Source organism: Mesitornis unicolor, unplaced genomic scaffold, assembly GCF_000695765.1.
Source record: "Mesitornis unicolor isolate BGI_N332 unplaced genomic scaffold, ASM69576v1 scaffold7971, whole genome shotgun sequence".
Classification (NCBI taxonomy): Eukaryota; Metazoa; Chordata; class Aves; order Mesitornithiformes; family Mesitornithidae; genus Mesitornis; species Mesitornis unicolor.
This window is the reverse complement of record NW_010165734.1, coordinates 1-25,264: the sequence shown is the minus strand read 5'-3', so window position 1 is coordinate 25,264 and position 25,264 is coordinate 1. Positions and strand designations below refer to the sequence as shown.

The following is a 25,264-nucleotide window of genomic DNA, read 5'->3' as shown; positions in this document are numbered from 1 at the left end:
AAGTTGAAGTCAACAGTAACAAAACTTACTCTTTACCATATCCCTGCTGACCCAATTATCCTTTGAAGATGTATAATCAGTCACTCCGGTTATAAATGTTAATGAAATGGAAGCCATTAATACTGTTCAGAAAAAAATAATTACAAACTCAATTCTAATCCTCACAAAAGTGAAACATTATAAAAATGATGAATAAATGATCAGATAACAAAAGTTTGCAGCATAGTTTATAGGTTGTCATCAAGCTGCAGCCCCAGAGGATAAATAAACGAACATGCAATCCACGCTTGTGTCAACATTATCTAAATGTTGTTCTGATCACCAATTGATTTTCACCTCTTGGGGACCTGCTCAGGCTATTTGTAAAGCACACATGGACTGATACCCCTGCACACAGCACAGATTTCAGCGAGGGATCCAGGCAGAGCAATCTGTGCCTGCGTGTGCATGTGTGTAATGCACACATACTGGCATGGATGCATGTTCACTTGCAGAACTGTTATTTAAGTATTCTTCAAAAAACATGGGTCAACAATCATAGGCAAAGCAGCACTCATAACACAGATGTTAAAGAAATGTTTTTAATAACAAAACCCTGTTGGCCATCAAATAACTGCAACATTTGTGATGCATCTATTCCAATGTAAGTACAGTAACTGTTAACCAAACTTCAGCCCCCCTGCAGAATTTCCAATTCATATGTGAAATGTATTGGATTACATATTATTACAGTATATGACTCATGTTCAATGACTTCTAGTTCTGTATTTACAGCTAGAACTTAATAACCTTTGTCTAAAAGGTTACTCGTCCACTCCTTTAAATGCATCTCTTAAAGGCCTGACATAATTTTTCCAATATAGAATTATTTTTAACTTGATGTATCTTTTCATGTACAACTGTGTTAAAAAATCATTTACTCTTATGCCAGACATACTAAGGCCAACAACCCATAAAAATCTTTGGTCTCTTCACACTGTGAAGTTAGAGGCAGAAAACCGGTAGAGAAAAATACCATATACAGGATGCTGTTTCTTTTCACAATTACAGCTTGCCTGAATATGTAACGCCATCTAAATTTTACATTATACACATCACTTCAATTGCAACTTTATAGCTTAATCGGAAGCTAGCAATTACGTTTTGTAAAATAAATTAATATCTCATTGTAAGAAGTCCAAACACCCAAAGTATGGTTTTGCGAAGTCATTAATGCACAGATTTGTCACCACTTTTCTCACAAGCTTTGATCAACTTCTTCCATCTTCTCAATTTGCCTCCACATAAAACTGTTTGACACACTACAAACAGCATTACACATGGGTCCTCCAACATCTCCAGTCAGATAAACAGAGCAGGGCTCTGCCCTTCAGCTGGTACAGCACCTTCTCAATGGAGGCTTCATTTTCCGCCGCAGATGGGCCTTCTGAAACTTAAGTATTTTCTTCTAACTGGTTTGCCTGTCAGACAGAAGAACAGTAATTCTTGAACAAGGGTTTACATGTCTTATTTTTCTTGTCCTACTTTATAGGCTAATATTAAATGTGAAAACCAGAACAAGCGTTTTTTCAAAAGTCGGAAATGAAATGATATTCAAAAGGTCAAAAACTCTTCTTTTTTTTTCCATTTCAACTGAACACAGTATTTCTATGGTTTAGGCATAAAAAGAGAGCGTAATAGTGAATTTAGTATGATTTAACTGATTAAGTACAATGATTACCGGATAATTAACAAGCTGGCATATCAAGAAAAAACATAAGAAAAACGTATTATTTTTATCTATACTAAGCCTGCTTAGTTCTAAGATAACAACTTCTTTCTTATAGGAATCTTCCCTCCTCTCCTCCTCCCCTTGAAAACTAATTCTTCCAGGAAGCTGTTCCCAAATTTAGTGGATATACTTCACATTTTCTATTCTATTACCTGCTGAAACAAACAAAACTTACATTTCTCACCTTGTAAGTTTTATTTAGTGCATATCTATAAACAGGAGAACACTTTAAATGGCTCTAACCCAGGGAACTAATAAACAGTAAAAGACTTCCTCAGATACCTACTAATTTTAGATTATACTCTACCACAAAACATGACAAAGGCACAATCCAATACATTAAAAAATATGCCCAGTCATTTTACTGTAAAACCACAGGAATGCTGTTGAATGAATTGTCTCTGATTAGTTTGGATTGCTTTTCTAAAATTTGTTTTCCTTCAAGGAGACAAAATAGTATTCATTTACATATAATTTCATACATACAGGTGACAGCTGCTAGCCTTTTTGTCTTTAAAGCCAAAGAAAAAGAATAAATTTAACCTCCAGTGAATGTGAGAGAAAAGTGGCCTTAAAAACTTCACGCACATGTTCATTCACACACAAACTAAGCAATGTGCACTACATCATGGCTTGCATAACATAGAGGGAAAATGATGCAAAGCTACAGTAAAAAAAAGAAAGAAAAATTACTCTTCCTCTTCATTTTTAAGCACTTGGTATCTGGGACTCTGGAGATCTTCAACGTTCTCAGCAACTGGCTTATTTAGAGTTTCTGGTAGAAGAAGAGTCAGGAATCCTGCTGACAGTCCACTGATTCCAAACACCACGAACGGGATAGAAGGACTAAGAGATTTCTAAAATTAAAAATCCACAGTAAAAACCCTGCATACTGATCCATATGAACTACAGTCAAAACCAAAGACTACAACTTTTCACTCCAGCAATTTGTGCAGTCATCCAGATACCCACAGAACAGAGAAACCCAATAAATGTCATCCCACAGAAGCAGCTTCGTATGTTCACATACCTAAAAGAACTCTGATAGTAAGCGAGCCTTAGCAGTACCAAATAAGACAGTCACTTCACTGACAGATGAAATATTAACAACACAGAACATTAAATTATTTCCAAGAAAGGATAAAATACGAGGTATTTGTAAACATCTTGTTCATTAATTCTTGAAATGGAATTAATTTTAATTTTTCAGAAACTTGTTTCTTTCAAGGAACATACACGTATGTGGTACCAAAGTCAGAAAAGTGCTTTTAAGATAATTTAATACATCCAAGCTACATAGAAAGTAAAAAACAAAAAATCTTACCATAGATGGCACAAATGGAGCCAAAATGCCCCCAAATCTGCAAGACATGGAACAGACACCCAAGCCAGCATTTCTGTTTCAAACAAAGGATAAATTATTTGTAGTTTTAGAACACAGAAAGCATAAAAATGTAGCGGCACTGTTAGAACCAACTTATACTTTTGTTATTTCTGAAGTTATCAATAGTCTTTGTTTAAAAAAAGTTTTAAAGCCCTCCAGCAGTTACTCCCAAGATCTTCTACATCTACCTGCTAGAAAGGTAAATCACACCCTTTCAAACCCTAACAAAAGCACTCTGTTGTGCAATTCTTTGCAAAAGTTTGAGCAAAGAGAGAGATTTTCCAACCTGTCATATAGGGCAACTTAACTGGACATCCCTGTGCTGGATGGGGAAAGATTTCAAAATCTGGCAGGATCTTCAGACAGAAGAACCCAGCGTTACCTCCAGCTCAGGCCCATGGCTGCAGCCTCTCTTCCGCCCCCTCGGGTTGCACAGATGAAAAGTCACTGCTTATCTCCAGACAGAAAATAACTCCTTGCCTGCGTGAAGCTTGAAAGCATCTGGTCAGATGTGTCAGTAGAGGGGCTGCTGAATCCTGCGCTCCCTTCAGCTTTCAGACAAGTTTAAAACAACCTCATCTAGACTGCGATAATCAAAGCATGGGTTAGAACAGCAGGATCCTCCTTGAAAGAAAATTACAATGATCCCTAAAGTCTTTCATTTCCTGATCAAACGGCAGAATCTTCCATCCCTGCATCACTCTCAGATATGGTATTTTATAGCCCCTTCAGAGACTGACACTGGCACCAGTCATCAGTGAGACAGCAAGAACCGGCTCATGGTGGCTGTTCTCCTCCCTGCGTCTCTCGGTTCCTTCCTCTCATTCATCCTCATCCTCAGTCACACCACTGACCTGAGCTGCCCCTGCTCACCCCGTTTCCTTTTCTTCCTCCAGAGACAGGAAGGCAGTGACAGGATTAAAGACGACAAGCAGAGAGGTGACCCGGGTTACTAGTACACCAAAACCATCCACCTCCACATCCCTTCCTTACACAGCTTAAGGAAAACAGATGAGGGAAGGAGCTGATGAGAAGTCAGTGACTTTGGTGTAAAAATAAACATACACAGCAACCTATTATCTCATTAGATCATCTTAGGAAAAGGAAAATAGCAACCCATGCTTCCTCACATTGAGGAAATGGTGACCCAAACCCTGTAAGACAAGGCCAAACACCTCCTCTGTCAACAAAATCCCTAAACAGATGAGAGATACCAGTCCATGTGTGAACAATGCATTTAGAAGCATCATCCCCACAGTCTAAGCCAGTCAGTATCCAGAGGTTTCCTAGCTTCTTATTTTCTGTTGAGGAGGAGGGCAAAAGGTGATCCTAAATGGAAATTATTTAACTTCAATTCCAGAGTGAAATGAAAGCAGTTTTTAAAAGTCTTTGGGATATAATTGACCCAGAATTCAACAGAGTTTGGGTTGTGCAGAACAACGTCACTGTCTCCAGGAGGAAAAAGAGACTGCCTGTCTCACCTTACTGCCCCTTTTTACCACGCTCACTAGAAGACCTACTGAACCTGTGCCTGGCTGTGCACACTCCTACCATCCCACAGAGCACCACACTGAGCTAATGCCAACCACAGTATCTCTACAACCAGGGTAAGCACATCAGCCTGGGCCTCTGCTCAAGCCAATTGGTCCCACTGCAGCTGCAGGGCAACTGCACGCACCATGCAGTGCTCCTCCAGCTGCACAGCTCGCCCAGCACTGCCCCGGGACTGGGGTACGGCCCTGCACAGGGGCAAACACTGCTCTGCTGCTGGCAATGGCAGCGCCCAGATTGCACTGATGCTCACCAAGGATTGCTGTTCAACAGAAAGAACTATGGGGAGCTCCTTGCAAAGAAAGCAAGAGATCAAAAGGGCAAATATTGTAAAGAAGTACAAATTTATCTACCATGATTGATGTAAGTGAAAATACAATAGCTTCCCCAATGCGAAAATAAACTTTCCAATGCTATCCTAGACAGGCCAGCAGCCCTCCTCTGATTCCACCCATCCCGTACAAGGATGTTATCCTTTTCCAACCATTTTCTCATGAAAAACACACGAGGGTGTTTTTACATCTGTATTACTAGAGCTATGATTACATTTTCTTTCCAAAGACAACCTTCCATTTTGCCCAAAATGCAACACCAGTGATGTTTTCTATTGTTAACTTTTTCGTTGCCCAGCAGGTATTTTAAAGACACATCAAAGGTAAAAAGCTCAAATCACATACACACACACTGGCTTGCAGCATCTCCCCATTTCTAGCATAAGTCCTTATGCTTAAAGTAGTAAGTAGGTTTAAATAAGGAGCAGTAATACTGAAGATGTTTAATTTCTCTGCAAAACATGCCATTGGGGAAAAAAACATATATTCCACCTCCTCTCCACTTCTTTAGGATAGTGCATCTCAGATGGCACGCCTCAGCTCTGCTGTCAGAGCAATGCCAGGGTTGCTACAAAGCTTTGCACAGACCACGAGATGGTGCTGATGCTTTGCTTTAAATTGTAACACTTGGCCACCACTGCTTTTCTTGCATAAACTGGAATGTTTGCAATTAAAGTGCCAGAGAGTTATCGAACAAATTAACTGTATGTATTGTCACAAAAGGAATTTTCATATGGTTTAATGTCAGAGTTTGACATATTATTAAACACAGGTTATCTTATAAAGTTGCTATTTTTCTGAACTGTCTTTACTCTTAAGATTTTCTCCACTGGTGGTTTGTCTTTGACACGTACAGTTACTCGGTGCCAGAATAGTAGTGCAGATTCTCAAATTAAAATTAACCTAAACTAATAAATATAATAAAAATAATAGCACTTTAGATTATTTTTTAAAAAATCTTCCTAATCACAAACAGTTTCAAACACATAGAGACACTACTGTAGTTCTTGCTGGGTATAAGCTGTCACATATTTGGCACCAAACGTCGATGGGACTTCAGAAGACAGGGTAACATGAAACACGAGAGCACAGTGAAACAAGGAAAAGCTGAGAAATTAAAACATTTTCAGACTTCATTCTCTTGATTTTCAACTCCTGAAAAGCAGAGGGGGCAGGAAAATAAAACCCAAAAATCACCCACTAGAGAGAGTCCTTAAAGAACACAAAAGTTTGCAGAGGGAGAATGTAAACAACCTCCCACATCCAATTTCAGTGAATGTGCTTGGGACTTATATATTAAACCCAAGCCTTTGCCAAGAATCACAAGCTCGGCATTTAGAAGCAGTCAATCCACCTCCATCCTCACAAGTTTTATTGCAAAAACAGCATTCAGTGTAGTTTTTATGCCTCCATAACATATGGGAAATTGTGAACCTCAAAACAAAAAAAAACAAATCCAAGGAGTCACCCACATTTTTTTTTACCCTACAGCTCTCAGTGTCCTGGAATCGAGTGATTTATGTCACCATCCTAATTACCTCTACAGCGCTAGAGGGCACATTTACCAGCCAGAACACCTTCCTGCTCCATGTCAGCTTTCAACTTCCTTGCCCTCTCAAAAGAGGGCTCGATTTCTGAGGCAGTTTTGTAGTTGCTGTTCTTGAGCAACTGGTGCAATGTGGCTCAAATTCTGAACAAGTACTTCGAGTACCATTCCAGAAAACCACGTGGAACCAAGACGGGGGCGAGAAGAAGAGGACTGTGTGGCACCACATCTTCGTGTCGCAGCTTTATCGTGGGACAACAAGGACAGAGAGCAACCTCACAAAGTGTTGGTGAGAACTATGAAAATTAGGGTTTTAGCCCAGTTGTTCACCAATTAAATGGTGTGAAGCAAATTACTGTCATACAGAAACTATTACAATTAGTTGCATTATGAAAAGTTAAGAAAGTTGTAGAAAAGCACTTGTTTTTCAGGAGGCAAATAAACATAATCACATGGGAGATACAAGTAGTCAGAAGGACTGTAAATAGTCCTTGCTGCATTGTCTATATGATTAATTTAGCATACACTTCCATCACATCATTACGTTTGGTTTTGCACCCTGTAATTTTACAGCCAAAAATCAATGGTAGAAATGAGAAACACAGCAGCTAGCACTGCAGTACAATAAGCTGATTGTCATCTTTTTACTCTGGATTCAGACCTAGAAGAAGCTGGCACAAACAGCCCAGGTAAGTACACTGGTGCGAAACGTGTGACTAATAGGAGAAGGCCTTTCAAGCTCTGGCAAGCGGCCTTAATTACAGCAAGAACTCATATTGATACTTCAGGTAAAAGTAATTACTGGTAAATATTACAAGCACACCAGCAATCAGTATCGTGGTGCATGGAAAGTATTTTCATTTAACCAGAAGCTCTGTTAAGTTACCTCAGCACCGTTGGGTACAGCTCGGACGTATAAATATACACGATGTTGAAAGCAGCGCTGACCATCATTTTTCCACACAAAGCTAACAAAGTGGGACTGAGGAGCAGACCTTTCAGGAAAGAAAAAATAAGCTGTAAGCATAAATAGTCTGCTTTTTTACTCTTAACATGTTGAAAACATCCAGTCCTTATTAAGAGACTGTCACACAAAAATGACGTTTTATCCATGTGTTTTTCAACTACAAGCACAAAAGCAATTATCTGAGCTCTTCTCAACCACTCTAAGAGCTAGCAAAAGAACAGATACATCAAATTCTGTTTAGGACCAAGAAAATCTGCCCCATTTTTGGGAAAAGCATAAAACTATCACACCTCTAGAAGGAAAGGATAACGCTTGCAACTCTGCAGTCAGAAAACCTCGCCAGGTAACTGCACCTTTTGACCAGCACAAACAGGCAATACAACACCCTGACTAATTTATTAGATTAAAGCCATAAGACTTGATTCACATCAACAGCTTCTTTGCTCCCCAAGGACACCCTCTTGGGACTTAAAATGCAGCAGCTCTGTAATTGGAAAGAACAAATGCCAATGCAGCCCAGTTGACTAACAGACAGTCTTTAGCTGGTTAAACTGAAGTGCAGTTCTTTTCAAGTTCAAATGAAACCTGGCTTTTGTCATCCTGATTTTGGACATGGTTACGTGTTCAGCACCATTTTAATTAAAAGATAATTTAATACGCATTTTTTTAAGCATGAAAAAAGAACAAATGCTCTGATTAGCTGTATTTCAGGTTCTTTTCCTCAGCACTGAGTTCAGCATGTTCCAATTTGGATCAAATTATGTTGATTAAGTAATGGGAAATTCTGATTGCTCTTCAATTGCTTTTCTTTTAATTCTGCCCTCAAATACTTCCAGCTCTATTCATCTGATCAAGTCAGATTCTACTTCAGCTGAAGCAAAAATTAATTTGCACGTGAACTAGAATCCAGAAACTTCTCATTTCTTTAAGCACGATGCATTTTTTCAGTTATTTCTGTATTTCATGCAAAACAGATGCAACACTTTAATCCAAGTTCTTCTTTGGCTCAGTAAGAACTGGAGTATTACATACAGTTACCAGATGCAACTGCTGGGTGACATCAGAAAGCTGGGGCATCTCTTTTCTTCCATCACCCAAACATGAAGCGATGAAGAAGAGATCTGTAATTCTCCAATCTGTTTTAAAACTCTGACAGGGAGGCTTAAATCGAACACTGCATATCCATGTATTAAAAACGTAGCACTAATGCACTTGGAAAGTTTAGTCTTACTATCAGAACAGAAAAAGTCTGTCTAGACAGAGAAATTAGCACTTGGTTTGGGAGTGAATTTTAAGTGCAGGGTCTTCTCCAGGTTCCCTCCCTCAGAGGAGGCCGAGGGTTGGCCACGTGGGGAATTACTGTGGGATTAGGAGCACTCTGGAATTCACTGCACATCAGCTTCTTTGGGCAAGTAAGCCCAGACACAGTCATGTTTCCCCCGGAATCTTGGAGCATATTTTTAGGAATTCTTGCACAGCATTCCATTATTTTCTTTATAGATATAAAATGCAATGCCATTAAGCAAGAATGCACTTTCTCCTATGGGGATTCTGGTGACCATTTATCAGTCATTTGCTAGGTCCAGCCAAGCGTGTCCACGCAGCATCTTTAACATTTCTGTTGTATTTTGTCTACCACCCTTTCAGCTGCACGGCCAGTAGCAAATGGTATGCACACAATTCTGCCTGGAACAGTGTAGTCAAAGCAACTCTTTCAAATTCAGGTACATTGCAAGAGTTGTAAGTTCTGACTAAATTCATGCATTTGAGTTTTATTGACAAGGAATAATCTTCCTTTAATTGTTCTTTTGAATTTAAGAAAGTAAACCAGGAGAAAATGGTGCTGACGTTTAAGAGCTTAAAAACAGTAGTTAAAAGTTTTGATACCGTCACTACCATGAAAAGTCTCATTTGCAGTGCCATTATGTAGATTCACCTCCTGGCTGCCATCATCATAAGTAAAAGTTCACTTAAACAGTACTTTTGAAACTAAAGAGTCTTTAAATTTACTTCAGAAAAAATATCCACCAATAAAGACAAGTTGTCAACAAAAGGAAATCTCCAACATTAACAAAAGCTGAGACAACTGATTTAAAGAACTGCAAATTTTCTTTTGTTCTTTAGTGGAAAGCATATCAATAGTTGTAACAAAAAGTTATTATGTGCTCAGCACAAGCAGATAAATCTAAATTAAATTTAAAATCTAGTTATCCCTAGACTCGAAGTCTCCTTTTCTTGCTACAGTATAAAGCAAACACAAAATGAAGATGTCTTTGTGCTTTACAGCAGCTTTGAAATAAAAGATTACAGCTCCATTCCCCCTCCACTGCCGCTCTCCCTCACCATCTTTCAATCTGATACTCACACAAATTAACTGATGAGTTCTAAGTGATAAGGAAAGAGGGAGCTGAGGGATATATCAGTTTTTACTTAACCATTGAGAGATTTGTAGTCTCAAATTCAGTACACATCTTTAATAACTGAAATGTTCTTGGCTTATTCCACAGGGGAGATGACTTGGATCAGATTCTCATTCATGAGTTAGCAGAGTTATTAAGAAATCAAGTGAAGGTTACAGACACAGGAGGCAAGTGCCCAATAACTCATTAAAGCCTTAAATCCCTTGTAATAAAATCAAAGCTCCTGTCAATCACTCTGAAGAACGCAGACATAGATGAACATAAGAAGTGTTCTCCTCAGTAACAGGAGGGCCAGATTACAGCTGCAACAACCCTCGTTTCACCCAGCCAAGTGACTCATCCTCATCATGCTCAGAGCTGAATTCCCTTCTGTTTAACTGACACGGATCACTCTGGGCCAGGAACCAGCTCTACTCTTGCCACAATGGAAAGTAAGACGTTTTAATGGGATTAAAGTCAACTCAAACTGGAAAAAGGCAGAAGATATCCTGAAGTTCAGCAGCTCTTCAGGAATTATTGCCCTATCCTGATTAGTTGCTACTGCTTTTCTTTCATTTTGTCCATAAAAAGAAGCAGAAAGAGCAAACTTGTTGGAACAAAGGAAGCAGAAGTCTCAATGAAAGGAACAACAAAACGTCCGAGGACTTGAATTAACACAAGCATGGCAAATAGGATTACGGGTTATCTTCTTGCTCTGTTTTTCTTTCTGAGATCAATTTGAAATGGATGCCAGACAGCATTTATAACTGTTAAGGATAAACACAGCCTTCAGAAGGCTACCCTGTTAATCACATCGCTGGTGCTCCTGGGTCAAAACACTCTTAAAGCTAAAACATTTCTACTGAAACAATATTAAGGAAAACACAAGCAGTGAGCAGTCACTTCTATTTGTTAGCGTCATACAGACATAAGTTTTCAGTAGCTAAAATAAATATTAGTACAGAAAAACTGTACTTGACATGGAAGGTAAATTGAAAATACAAGACCAGACATACGTGAATGTCACTGACAATGTTAGAAAAAACACATCTCTCAAGATGGAATACACTTGATGACACTCCACTGCTACCACGAACTGTCCTCACAACAGCATAATGCAGCAATACACAGCCTGCGACTGACAAAGGCAGCAAGCTTCTTGCAATCTCTGTGTGATTTCTATATTGTAGTTCCAGCTTCCATTTCTAATATTCAAGTACAAAATTATTTTTAAGAGCTTATTAGCGGTGGGTTTTTTTTCCACGATGAATTACACTTCTAACTCAGGAAAACCTCACTTCCTCTTTCTATAAACAATACATGCCACCAAAACAAAAGTAAAATTAAGCTTGGCACCTCACACTGTCAAGATGCAGTTAAACTAACATTACACTGCACTGCAGTCTGGCTATTAAATCCAGTATTTTAAGGCAAACAGCTTAATAGTGATAAATGGACACAGTGTCAGTATTTGAGACAGAATGTGACAGCTTGAAGAAAGAGAAAGCTGGAAATGAGTAGGGCTTTAGGTCCTGACAGACTTGGTCACAAACTATTCACTTAGTTGCTCTGTCAGCTTTCATCCAAATTAGCAAACATCTGATTTAGCATCTGTACATACTTACCAGCATTTGTTGGTAAAAACATGGTAAATATGCAGGCAAATCCTGCAAATATCAGGAAACACGTCATCGTTTTACATCTTCCAGACCTGGACGGAAAAGATGAAGGATGGAAACAGTCCTTAGGTATTTTTTGAATTTGCCTGCAAAATACCATCTCAAGTACACAGGAGCATTAATAAGTTATAAATCTATAAATCTTGGTAAGTGCTTTCAAATCTTTTCCAGGGCAATGAGCCCTGTCACCAGAAGGAGCATACACACAAAAAATCAAATTAACATTGGTCAAGAAAATGCAATCCTAATGCTTCTTAATCTGTATTTCTCTTTTACAACTTTGAATGAATACATGCAGTTATGACACAGTAAAACTCTTCTGAATGCTTTTCTGACTAATAGTATACACAGGGAAGTAAGCAAAGGCTTTTTCTACTGCTTAGTGTTTTAAAATAAAAGATGACAGGAGAGAAAATCACCAGCCCATCTCCACATCTGCCATACTTAAATATTTCATAATTTTCTGCAAAGGACCACAAATAAAGATATTCTTAGTAACAGTTTGCAGGCACGCAGCAATACTACACATGCTTGTTACTTCATGAACTCGCACAGCTGTTTCCAACTACTACCCCACACTAGTAGGACTACAGTTTATCTATAACAATATACAATGCTGGTTTTTAAAATATTTTAACTCTTTTTATCACAAAAAAGCTATACTTTAAGGACACTGCTTACTAAAAATGAATAAAAACAGAGCAGTTGGCTTGTCACATTCGATTTTGCATTAAACACCTAAAACTACAGATATCCTTACAAAAAGCTTGTCAAACGAATTATAAATTTCAAATTACAGTGGGGAAAAAACCCCCATGTAAAACACGTCCAAAAAAAGGACTTGTACAGTTTGTGGTTTAAACGCATGTCCTCGACTTAGGTTTTCTGGGCTTGGGTTGAAGATTGGTTGGTTGTTTGGCTTTTAGCTTGACCGAGCTGACAGCTTCTTCCTGCCCAAAAAACCCAAAAAGTGACATCCTCACCTGACTGAAGAAAATAGGATTTTTGCCACTGACCTCAGTGAGACCAAGGCATCACTACAAAGATGTCCAAAAGAAAGGTTAAACCTGCAACCCTGAGTAGCTCTGGGATGCCAGACTGCAAAGTGAACACCTCTCACTTTAAAGTTCTCTTTGAAAAGTTTAAGTAAAAACTGAACACTGCCGAAAACTGCTTTCAACTGCAGTTGGTAGGCAGCTCAAAAATAAGTCATTCTGAATAAAATATCTAAGATACATATAAGCTACAGCTATTTAAATAACTAGGCTATTCGTATTTTTTATAAAGACTGAAGTTTTTAAATTAACATTAATCATTGAAAAGCTCATGTCTTGAATAATTCAAAAGATGAACAAAGCTAAAAAAGATAAGAGGTAGGAAATCTGAGTCCCATTTCTTTATCAACTGCAGAAACCCCTGCAGCAGACTAAATCCCTAAAGAATCAGCTGTTTTAGAAGAATAGCGAAGTATCCCACTGAGAAAAATGTTAGTATTTTTCTAGGCTATCTACAAATATATGCAGGAAACCAGGAAATAAGTTTTTCTTACCAGGATTTCTCAATAAAAAACATGCAGAGAGGAAACGCTGGAACTTCTACAAGACCAGAAAGAGCCACATTTAAATACAGATTTCCTCTTAATTCACCAGCATGTAAAGTTAGTCCATAGTATACAAAGCTGCAGACATACCTAAAAATAACCATGGAAGCTGTATTACTAACATGACTAGTCTTTAGGGTTAAGAAAGTATTTAAAAGGGAAACTATGCCAAGTGACGGATTAGCTACATTGAGTTCTGTGCTAGGAAGGGAGCCTTTCTTCTCCCCCAAAGGGAAACAAGGCAAAAAGAACAGTTCCTGTTTCATTAAACAAAGTAGCTTCTTGAAAGAAGACAAATGCTCGTATATATGCCCAGCATAACTTTCAGAATGTTCTATTACCTTGGGGTTTTTTTTCCCTAGGTTATTTAGCAAATCTAATAAGCTTAACTGTAATCAGATGATGCTTAACTACTTAACTGTTGCAAAGTAATTCTATAAAAGAAAACTATACGTACATCCACTGCTTAACAGAGGGCCTAACCCCACACCTAGGGAAGGCTTTCCAGCAACCTTACTATTGGGGAAGGGATATATTATATTTACATACCAGTAACTTAACAATCTAAGATACTTCTGGAAAGCTCCTACTTAGCAAATATGTTCCTGCTGCTTCTCCCATGTCTACACATCTCTGTTTACCCCACACACCAAACCGCTGATTTTTCTCATCTACACCCTGACAATCATCTCAAAGGACACTGAGGTTTAAAAGGGAAAACTTGTTCTTGGCATTTTGGAAGAGCTGTTCCTCCAGCAGATTTCGCTCAAGCCAATTTGCAACAGCTGCTGCTGTGACAACCACCTCCACACCCTCCCCACCCCAGGGCTTCCCTCTGCACTGCCATTTATTGCTAATACATTATGTTACATCCTCCTGCACTTCAGGGTGATTTTTTTTTCCCCAAGTTGTACCAGTTTTCAAGACAGCACCCAGTATAAATCTGTCCAATCTATTTTATCTTGCCCACAGCTTTCCTCCACTGAACCTTTGTAATGCTCTTAATGCTTATTCTTAATTCCAGATCTCTACTGCTGTCTAATCCATGTAGTCCTTTTCTTCCCAAGACTGGTTCAAATACACATGGTCTCAGTAATTTCTGCTTCAGCTTCTCATTTCACTCAATGTAAATATCACGTTCTCACCAGATTATTTCTTAGTAGGTTTTGAAACAGTTCCTAAGTAATACACTGAAAATAAAACGCAACAGCAATAATGATAAAACATCCACTTCACGAGACATCATTTTAGATTATTATTGCCTGCCACCAACTGACAAATATATGATTTGGTTTCTGATGACAGAAGTTTTAAAAGGAAAGGATGAAAATCTTAATAGAGGCCTCACTCACAGCATCTCAGCGTCCTGTTAGTACGTACCAGATGTACATCAGTATGATGGTTCGCCAGCGAAGGACTGGGTGTTTTACTAAGTTCAGGATACCAGGTGCCGACTCATCCTTTCTCAAAGTTCCTGCACTTGGTTTTAATTTTAGATTCAATCTCTCCTTGCCGTTCCCAAGGGCAATATATTGCAACACATCTTCAGCTTCTGCTGTTTTCCCTTGGGAATACAGCCACCGTGGCGATTCTGGGAGCATACTGAACAGAAAGGAACGGACAGAAAATCAGCAATGGCAAGTTCATCCCTATGAACTAAGCACTAACATCAACCTTCCCATTTGCAAATCCATACTTAAAACCATAAACATACAAATACAAAATTCGGAGGAAAATATTCTATTTGCACTGCTGTGCATATTAAATTCCACATATTCCAATAATAATACGGTTAACCTTACAGAAAGATTGTTGGAGATACTTGACAAAGCACTCAGTAATGTGAGGAGTTCAAATCTAAATCCTGACCTACGATGAACTGACTTTTTAGGAAACACTACAATAGCATTACCCTCAGAGCATATCGAATCCCAGTTAGCCATTAGGCTGTCCTCACAAAGTTTAAGTTTCTCCATTATGTGAAGGGCTCTGAGTTGGAGTGGAGACAAGAGGAATGTAACCTTAACGGGGAATCACTTGTCAGGCTCCAGCATCAGCTCATTGCTACCACTTAAGTTTTAAATCTCTTATTCCCAAGTGTAATCAGAATACTCTTGTTTACCACAACTTCATTTTATGATTGCTGGGTTAGGTTTTTTCCAAGCTTTAGAGTTTGCTGCTGTTTTCACACGAGCCATAAAATAAAGAATGGAATATTTTTAACTGAATCTTTATTTTCTCTGGTACTATCTACTTCCTGTAGGTACACATCCTACAACCAAACTAAACTTTCATTACTTCAGAGGATCCCAGTATTTTTAGTATCTGGGGGAAGTAAATTTCTATCAGAAACACCCCACCATACAGGAAGTAAATCGTGCAGAACATACACAGCCCAGAGGCTTTTCCTTGAAGAGAGGTTTTTTTTAGTGGTGTATTCTTTGACAGAACTTATTTCAAGTGCAGATCTACCTAACTGAAATTTCAAAAAATTTGAAATAAAAATCAGACGTTTGTATGCTGTATTTTAGACAGTTTTATGCTGTATGTTAGACATTCCCTGTATTACTGTGTGTACAACCTACTAATCATTTCATTTCTTCTACAGCTCTAACTAGTGATCAGAATTGTACAAGGTGCATTACTTGATATGTTTAAAGATTATTTTGTAACACAGGGCAAAGCTAGCACTTCTAACTCCTTAAATACTGATGCATTTAATAATCATTTTTATGATTATGACCATCTAGGAATTCTAAATAGGAGCACCCAAGTACAATAGTGCTAGGAATGGACACAAGGGACTTCAAAGGCAAGCAGATACCTAGAGTATCATGCTAAAAAGACAGTTCCAAGTGCTCTCTCTCACTTACTTCCCTTTGCATGCACGTGTCTCACGAAAAGAAACGCTAAAATCCCTCTAGGATCACTTCCAAGGCTTCTCAAGCGCTGAAGCCCTTCCTTGGCAGAAGGCAGCGTTCCTGGCTGCTGCTCGCACTCGCAGCCTCGGGCAGGCCTTCCCCTCCCCAGGCAGATCTGTAATCCAGTTTTCTTGGACAGCTGGCACACAGCTGCTCTTTGCAGTGCTGACCTCCACAACTGTAAGAACTTGCAGAAACACAAGCTCGTCTTCTGGGTAACCCTGACCTCCTGCTTCATTTAAAACTGCCGCTTACTTCACAACATGGTATTTTTTCTTTCTCAGTTCGCAAAACCACACAGAAACATGTCATCCCTGTTTATACCACTCTCTTGAATGAGGACAAGAAAAAGTAACTGTTAAATCAATGTGTATTTTTTCTTATCGTTATAACCTATGTGAACCACTTACAAAGACAGGAGGAGGAAGATGACTCCTGGAGTATTCGATACCAAGGCAAGGTAGCGCCATTCTCTCAGACAGTAACCCAGTAAAGCATAAACAGCAATGCCAACTGCAAACGTCAAGTTAGTTAATGAACCTGAAAATACAACACCAAAGAGGTGACTACAGAAACCACTGGCAAAAGAGAAAACAGATTTCTTAAGCATAAGCCTGAAGTTCCTAGCCCATGATATACCTAAATAAAATAGCAGCAAAATCTCTGAGTAGTATTTATGGCACTTGTGAACTAGTTGACTTCAGCATATTATGCAATGTTAATGAAGACTAAGTTTGTGTAACATACAGAGGGCTTGGGGCTCTTTTCCCTCTTTTGAAAAATAATGAGTGGTACACAGGAGAGAGCAAAAAATGATCAGGAGCCTACAGAATAAAGAGAAAACCTGAGGACAAGAAGGGGAAGTGTCAAGAGTGATCTATTTAGTGTCAAGAGTGATTTACTTGACTCTATTAAGGTAATCTTGAATAGAGGTGGCAGGCTAGAACAGAAATTAGAAGAAATCTATAAAAATACAAGGACTGAGTTCAGTATAAAACCAACTGCAAGCAAGAGGTAGATTACAGCAGACTTCTGATGAACAAGCGTAAAGATGTTAAAAAACATGGGGTCAGCTTGAATTCCAAAAGCCTAACAACAAACCCTCTGCAGCCTAACACACAGGAGATCTTGTACTAACCCAGAAACTCTCCGCTATCGCCCACAAAGCCTAGCTCACAGCCAAGACGTAGGAGAGCTTCTTTAACACTGCTGAGCTGCGTCCAGCAGCTCTCTCTCCTGATCAGTTGGTTCAGCTGCTGTTTCTCAATAGCTGAGCAGAACTAGAATAAAGCAGCTAGAGCAAGAAGCAGTGGGAAGCAGACTGTCTGGTCCATCAGAAGGCTGGCCCTGCAGGGAGACAGGCGGGGAAGAGCATAGATAGGCAACAGGGCAAGGGGGAAGGAGGGGTGGGAAAGAGAGAAGACGTGAGTCAAAAAAGTGAACCCAGGAGAAGAAAATTCAGTACTTTAAAACAAAAAAAATTAAGCAGAAAGCTATAACTAAACCACAACTGTCTCACACATCCCCAGGAGTCCAGAGAAGAAATAAGGAAAATAGAGTGAGGTAACTGAAGAAATAAGAGAAATGTGCTTACAACCACAGCAAGTCAGCTTTTGGACCAAGTTTTTCCCATGTTTCGCTAGCCAAAAAGGTGCTACAGTCTGAGCTACTCCAGCTTTACAACAGATTGACGTACAAATGGTAAATTTATTTTAAGTCTTGGCAGAGGCATACGAAAAGGGACATTTAGAAATACTGGATAGTCAGCACATTCAACAGCGGAAAAAAACACCATCCAGGCACTAAGTTGTTTCGTGGTGCAGGGAAACCTCAAAGAACACTTCCAAGAACACCTTCCCAAGATACCATACAGCACTGCTCAGAAGTTGGCCCAGATCTGCCGAAACAGATACTATTTTATATATTATATTTATTTTATTTTATGCAGTGTACAAATTGAGACAGTTTAAGAATTGATGTGTCAATTTTAAAACCTCAGTTTTGCTATTTATCAAACTCAATTCCATCTTCCTTATTCAGGCACTTTTCCCACAGAAACCACAGCTTGGATGAAACCCATCACACTTATCTGACTTATGCTACAAACCAACTTGGTACAAACATAAGAATTTAAAATATAAGGTACTGATAGTCAGAACAATATAATGATAAGTTACTCAGTAACAATGATTAAATCTTCCCAAATCCCACCTGTAAATGACCAAAATGATTTTCCTACATATTCCTGTGTTAGGACAAAAGACACGAGAGCCATTCCACCATTCACAATTCCAACAAAAAACCGTGAAACTGCAAATATGTCATAATTTGGAGCTAATGCTGTGACATACCCAAAAACGACATCAAAAAACAGACCTGTAGAGAAAGAAAAAGGCATAATTAGTACTTCTGAGTTCAAGCTGCATAGCATAAGAAAGGCAGGGAGCACAGCAAGCTCCTGGCTGTAATGAGTAGTCTCTAACACTGTTGTCTCTAATCTCTCACATTTGGCTTTCCGAACTCACACAAGATGAAAATTACAACCATCTTCAAGGCACACACTTGAGGTCTGCAATGCCAAAGACGATGTTTTCTTGAGACAACGTTATTGCATTAAAAAAAAGCCCTTTGGCTGCAAACACAGCTGGAAAGCAAAACACCAGTACACGAGTGACCCACTCTAAAGACGTTTGGGTAAACCATTCTCCCCCACCTCCTCCCCTCCCAAAAAAGTGAACCATTTTTACTGGAGACAATATACTGAGGCAGTGTGTGGAACACTGTGCTCAAATAGTGACAGCCAAAGCAAAACCAGGTTATTTTTTCTCTCTGGTTGATATTCTGGTGACCGCTATGCTGTCCAGCACACTCCTACTGAGGTATTTTACTGCTGTTCTACTCCGAGTTAAATGCTTACACAGATCATTGACTCTAACATTGACACAGCAGGGTGGCTCAAGAGCAGCCTCCAGGCAGACAGAAACCACGTTGTTATCCCTGTAGAATGCTTAAGAAAAATCTTTTAACAAACTTACCCGAGATATACACTGGTTTCCTGCCCAGTCTGTCTGACAAAGGGCCAAATGTGATATTACCAATAAGCAATCCAGCAAAAAACAGGGATGATGCAAGGCTCACTTTGTAGGCTTCTTGTTCAATTAGGTACCACTGTCAAAAAAAGAAGCTCCTTACTGTTAAAAGTATTAACACCAGGTTGCTAGCTTCCTCAAAAATAATAAAAAACTACCAACATTCTTCTCTTGCCATTTCCCACTTCTTGCTTTACATCAGTTCAAGAAGGACAGGGAACTGCTGGAGAGAGTCCAGCGTAGGGCTACAAAGATGATGGAGGGAGTGGAGCATCTCCCTGATGAGGAGCGGCTGAGGGAGCTGGGGCTCTTTAGTTTGCAGAAGAGGAGACTGAGGGGAGACCTCATTCATGGTTATAAATATTTAAAGGGTGAGTGTCACGAGGATGGAGCCAGGCTCTTCTCGGTGACAAACAATGATAGGACAAGGGGTAACGGACACAAACTGGAACACAGGAGATTCCACTTAAATTTGAGAAGAAACTTCTTCTCAGTGAGGGTGACAGAGCCCTGGACCAGGCTGCCCAGAGAGGCTGTGGAGTCTCCTTCTCTGCAGACATTCAAAACCCGCCTGGACGCCTTCCTGTGTAACCTCATCTGGGTGTTCCTGCTGCGGCAGGGGGATTGGACTGGATGAGCTTTTGAGGTCCCTTCCAATCCCTAACGTTCTGTGATTCTGTGAGTCTGTGATCCAATTACGGTTTTGTTGGAATTTGGATAGGTAAACCAGCAGTAGTCACGTTTTTTCCTCCCTAACAGACCCTCATGTCTGTACTTTCTCTTCCCCAAGAATTTCTCCATAATACATTACTAGCTTTCAACTTGATAGGTATAATTAGTGGCACTGCGATCCCCAAGCTTTGACACGGCAATTTAAGTTATCAGAACAAGTTAAGTCTGAACTGCTAACAGTTTACAACATTGAACAAGCTTAGCTATTTCAATGAAGAGGTAATAAAAATTAGTTATTAACAAGAATAAAGCATGTTCAATGCTGCAGTACACAGAGAGTTAACACTGTACAGCTACGCTTCCTGAACCATGAGTAATCCCGGGTGCCCTTCCTCATCATGCACACGTTGAACTGCTGGAGACAAGCAGGAAGGGAATACGGAAAGATGTTTTATAACAACTCGAAGAACTACTTACTGACTGCTCATTGATAGTTCAGTATTTTATTGTCCACATGCATTTATAATCAAACTGAAGTAAGAAACAATTAGTTTCTTAATAGAATGTACTTTCTACCTCATCCAAAAGCTAAACTGAGGCAGCATAATTAAAAGTTGTCAGAGGAGAAGAAAATGAACTGACAGCGAGGTGAAACTGGTGAAACTGAGGCTGCTTCCTGAGGGGGCAAGGCGCACAGCCAGCTTATGTAGCTCCCCTGCCACAAACAAGGAGAGTTAACACTCACACAAATGCACTGGTGAGGTTACAAACATTGCTGGTCTCATGAACTTGGGAAACAAGGGCAATCAGAAAATCTTAAGTGATTTTCCAGGAAAAATTTAACTAATTCAATGCAAAGCTTTACTCAAATAAATAGCCAATCATTATTTTTGAGTATTCCAAATAATTCACAGTGTATTTACTGGAAAATCTACTTTCAAAAAGAAAGACCTTGATCCCATTTCCTTTTTTTTATTAAGAAATAGAAGGTTCAAAAAGGCTTTTTTTTTTCCCCTCAGGGAAGAGGCCCATGACCAAAATCCAATACAGTATACTAGGACCTCAGCCCTGAAACGTCTGCCTTGAATTAATACAGATCCCTACACAACTTCAGTAAGTTACTGAAACTTAATCCTAGCAATCTCAAGGAACACAGTCTTTGCCTCAATCTGAACTCACATAGTGGAAAATACAGAGAAGACATTGCTCCATCCACCCAGTAACCCACCAGCTGCCTCTGCCCCACTCACACAGCAGTCTGCAAGACACAGCCTGTGGGAGCAGGACAAGATTTAATGCATTCACAGGATGCTTTCTCTAGTCCAGCGTACCCAGCGTTCCAGCACTTCAGAGTTTCGGGGGACTTCCACCTTCCCCGAGTATCCAAAACTCCTGTGCAGCAGCATTTGCAGCTGGTTTCTACTATACCCTGCTGAGTAATAGATTCTACCCTACTACACTGGATAAAGATATAGCCCCGAAACTTAGGGTTTCTTAACTTCCTGAGGAGACTTCAACAATGAAATATTCCTGGGCATAAATCCTCAAGAAAAGTCAAGGAAAAAAATAAGACAGCATGTCTTCTCCAAAGCACGGAGCACTGCTGGCATAAATCCTTCTTCTCCATGCTAGCACACCACAGAATACAAATTTCAAACTCCTAGTTCTCATCTGCAGGGTGTTTCAGGTTGATATAAGAGACAAAACAACTTTATGCTCCTGGGTATGACTGTAAAAATCAATTTCTCAAAGGTATAGGACCATATCCATACCAAATCCAAGACATTCCCAAACTCATCTTCCTAAGCATCATCACTTTAGTTAACTAAAGCAGGGGGCTGAGTTGATGCCAATCCGAGAAGCAATTCTAACAACTGTATTTTCCATGAACCAAGCCTGAGTTATTATTCATGAAGTCTCAGTTATGCCAAAATTAATTACAATTATTAGTTCTTGAAGCAGAACGGAAGAGCTGCTTTGAAGTTTTGCTGAGCTCCAGAGCAAAACAGTGCTCGTGCCAAACCAGAACCAAAAATATTTACAGTTTAAGCTCCATCACCAAAATAAAGGAAATAAACTTTACAAAAGCAGCTTCCTCTCTCAGGACAGAAGAAGAGAAAAGATTGCTTTTGCAAACTGTTTCTTGTGCTGCTTGTCCCTGGAAGATGCTCCCATTTTAACAAGTCTGATACAATAATCTGTGAAGAATATCACTTTCAAAAGGATGAGTCTGTCTACTTTATTTGCACAAAAAGAACTTGTTAAGTATTTGTCAAGATTAACTGTAGCTTGCCAACAAAAATTCTATCACCAAAACAGACATCCTCTTTAAATCCACATGGCAGTTTGATGTAGTTACTAGACGGCTAGCATACAGCAAAACATTGGCCAGCATCTACAGATCTCATTATAAGACTATTAATGATATAGTTTAAAAAAATCTTACAGTAAAGTTAGTGAAACAAATGGGAACATAAATCTGTTTTGATGAGTTTTGAGAACTACCACATATTTTGGAAATAGGGACACTGACTTCTACATTTAAAACAACAGCATTAAAATCTGCTGATTTCTGATTATAAATTAAGCACTACCCCATACCATGCGTCCTGCTGAGAGTCTGAAACTGAAGTCTGGGCTAATCAAGAGACGGGCTAATCAAAAAAATCTGTTTCTGACAGCGGATATGATCCAATATTGCATCACTCCTTCTCATGTCTAGTCACTACATTCTTCCAAGAGAAACATGTGGGATGATGGGAAGGAAGCACAAAGTTGGCAGCGGCTACACCAAGCGCTAACCTGTCTTATGGGAGTTTACTGACAGCCACTCCAAGAACTCACTCAGCGGAGCTCTGACAGCTCACACAACGAGCCAAGGCACCCACACAGTTTTTTTCTGGCACTGGCAGCGATACTTAGGTCACTCGCGCTCGCCTGAGTGATGATGGCCCAGGGAGCAGCAAAAAGCAAGCACAGCCTTTTACGTGGAATTCACAAGGTGCGAGGATGAAGGGTCAAGCCTTGTCCCACTCAGCAAACTTCAATCTGTTCCATCTCCCACTCTCACCACACACTAAAATATCCACGTATGTAGTGCATGAGTTTCATTTTCATACTGGTTTTAATCTTTAAGATGCACCTTTGATGAGAAACTAATGCAACTCATGGCAAAGCTTACATGTGCAGACATGACAAACTGACCATTTTCTTGGTAGAAAATAGACATTAGGAGGAATGCATCCGGAATTCCAGAGTTATAAACTGTGGTTAAATGATCATCCTTCACAAGTAATGATTTTCTCAAACATCTGAAGGTAAAGAAAACTGAAAAAAAACCCCAATAAAGCTTAACCTAAACTAATAAATATTAAATTTACACTAGGAAAGCTAAACTAATAATTTAATAATATACTTTCAGACTTTAAAATAGTAATAAAATAAGAAGCCAGATGGGCGAGTTCAAATAATTTTATCAGCATAAGCAAAACATTACACTAAGCCCTGCCCAGCTTTTACAAGCATCACATCCTGCACAAGTGCCACAAATCCCAAGAGAAGAAATGGTTAGGAGCAACAGAAGTACTTGCCTCGGTTACTATAGATGTGAAGTTGCCTGCAAAGTGGATGTGCTTGGCAAGCTCAGCTGTGTTCGCTGGGATTCCTTCTTGGTCTATGTGATACTCGGGCACAGCTCCCACAAGCACAATCAGCATTGACTGACAAGCCACGTATACCTTAAAATAAGACACAATAATTTAACCTAAACAAACCCAAGGAACCTGATGGAACACCGTAAGCTTTTCATTAGACAAACAATTAACAATGTCCCTTCACCCAGCATCACAAACAAAACGCAGTCTGCTGTGTTTAAATCCCCAGATCCGATCAAAGCAGCTGGGAGCAGTGGGCACCACTCCAGAGGTACTGGTACATTTTCAATGAAAGCTTCATCTTTATGTCCTCCTTTCTGTTCCAAAGGTGGTCGGTTCGTTCTTGCAGTTTTGTAGGTAGGCACAGGAAAGGAAGATATTAAGAATTTCACCATAGTTCCATAGCTGAGTTATAACACTCAGGCCAAGATTATAATAATAATAATGAAAAATTAGTCACTATACCCAAAGAGCACAACCTGTAGTGACAAGTAAAAATAAAAGTAATCCAAGATTGTATTTTTAAAGTCTCCGCTAGTTCTTTCTGTTGCAGACTGAAACCTTAAGCTGATCATTAGCAAAACCAGAACGTACACGAATAAAAAAGATTTTCATAATGAAATCTTTGTGAGAATACTTATTCATCAATACGGGCTTCAAGATGTTTTGAATGTCCTCTGGACTTTGCGTGTGATTTTATTTTTTTTAACTTAAAATAATATTATCCTTAAGCGTAGCCACATATTAATGGTTTTCAGCACGTTACCATTGATGGAAAAGTTTTGAATCTAGAATGGCTTCCTTCATTGGGCCACAAGTCTTTGGGTTGTGGATTTGGTAAGACATCGTTTTAATGTGTTACTTTATCCTGTGCTTGCCTTGGACCTTCTTGCAGAAACAAGTTATGAACAAAAAGCTGCAATGAGCACACTCTGTCTCCCTCACAACTGTGGTTAATTTAAAACACGGAACTGCACCAACAGGAGGAAGCTCCTTATGAAGAAACTGAGTGAGCGAAATAAATGTTTGCATGCAGGGGTGTGGATGCTATTTAGAGACAGCACCCTGCACACCACTTTTCACAAGACGTTTTAAAAAAACACAAAACAAAACACCCAGGTGCTGTGGTCAGACTCCATTTCCTTCCACCCAGCAGAAATTTAAGACACTCTTCAAAATGCAGAAGCTGTCCATAGAAATAAGGAAAAATAATCACAAAACTTTAAAAGTTCAGCATGTAAGACTGCACTGAGGCCAGAGAGGGGTTTGAAAACCTACCAAATCCTTTCTGAAACGCACATAAAACTGAGTGTGCGTCTGGGAAGATGCCTGCCACAGAAATGCAAGGGAAGGGTGGCTTTGCCATCCTTTTGCAAGAGCTACTGCCTAGAGCTCCAAGAGACGAGCACACGGACAAGGCGCCGGTGCTGAGAGGCGGAAGAGCTCTGGGGGACAGGACCCTCGCCCCTTCCCCCGGCCCGGAGCCCTTGGTATCGTTAGGATGCCCGAGCCACCTGCAGCCTCTGGCGGGGCGGGGGTGCGCAGGGAGGGCTGTGCCTCGCACCGCCGTCCCAGAGAGGCAGAGCCAGGGGCATGAGCATCCTGGGGAGAGCGGGAAAGCGGCCGCGGCAGCGGTGCGAGCCCGGGAGCAGCCCCGCACCGGGACACACGCTAAGACCTCCCGGCTCCTCCTCCCCTCA

The 25,264-nt window shown here is 39.8% G+C and overlaps 1 protein-coding gene across 1 annotated transcript; it reads right to left on the bottom strand.

The window, feature by feature from the left end:
- Positions 1–2,460: 2,460 nt before the first annotated feature.
- On the bottom strand, positions 2,461–23,648 carry LOC104548652 (solute carrier family 22 member 15-like; the record flags this gene model as incomplete). Its single annotated transcript, XM_010194733.1, has 10 exons — positions 2,461–2,628; positions 3,096–3,168; positions 7,471–7,579; positions 11,576–11,661; positions 13,179–13,319; positions 14,610–14,831; positions 16,561–16,690; positions 18,362–18,526; positions 19,186–19,318; positions 23,502–23,648. Coding segments are annotated over 10 exons (1,374 nt in total), but the record flags the coding sequence as incomplete, so codon positions are not given.
- Positions 23,649–25,264: the final 1,616 nt, after the last annotated feature.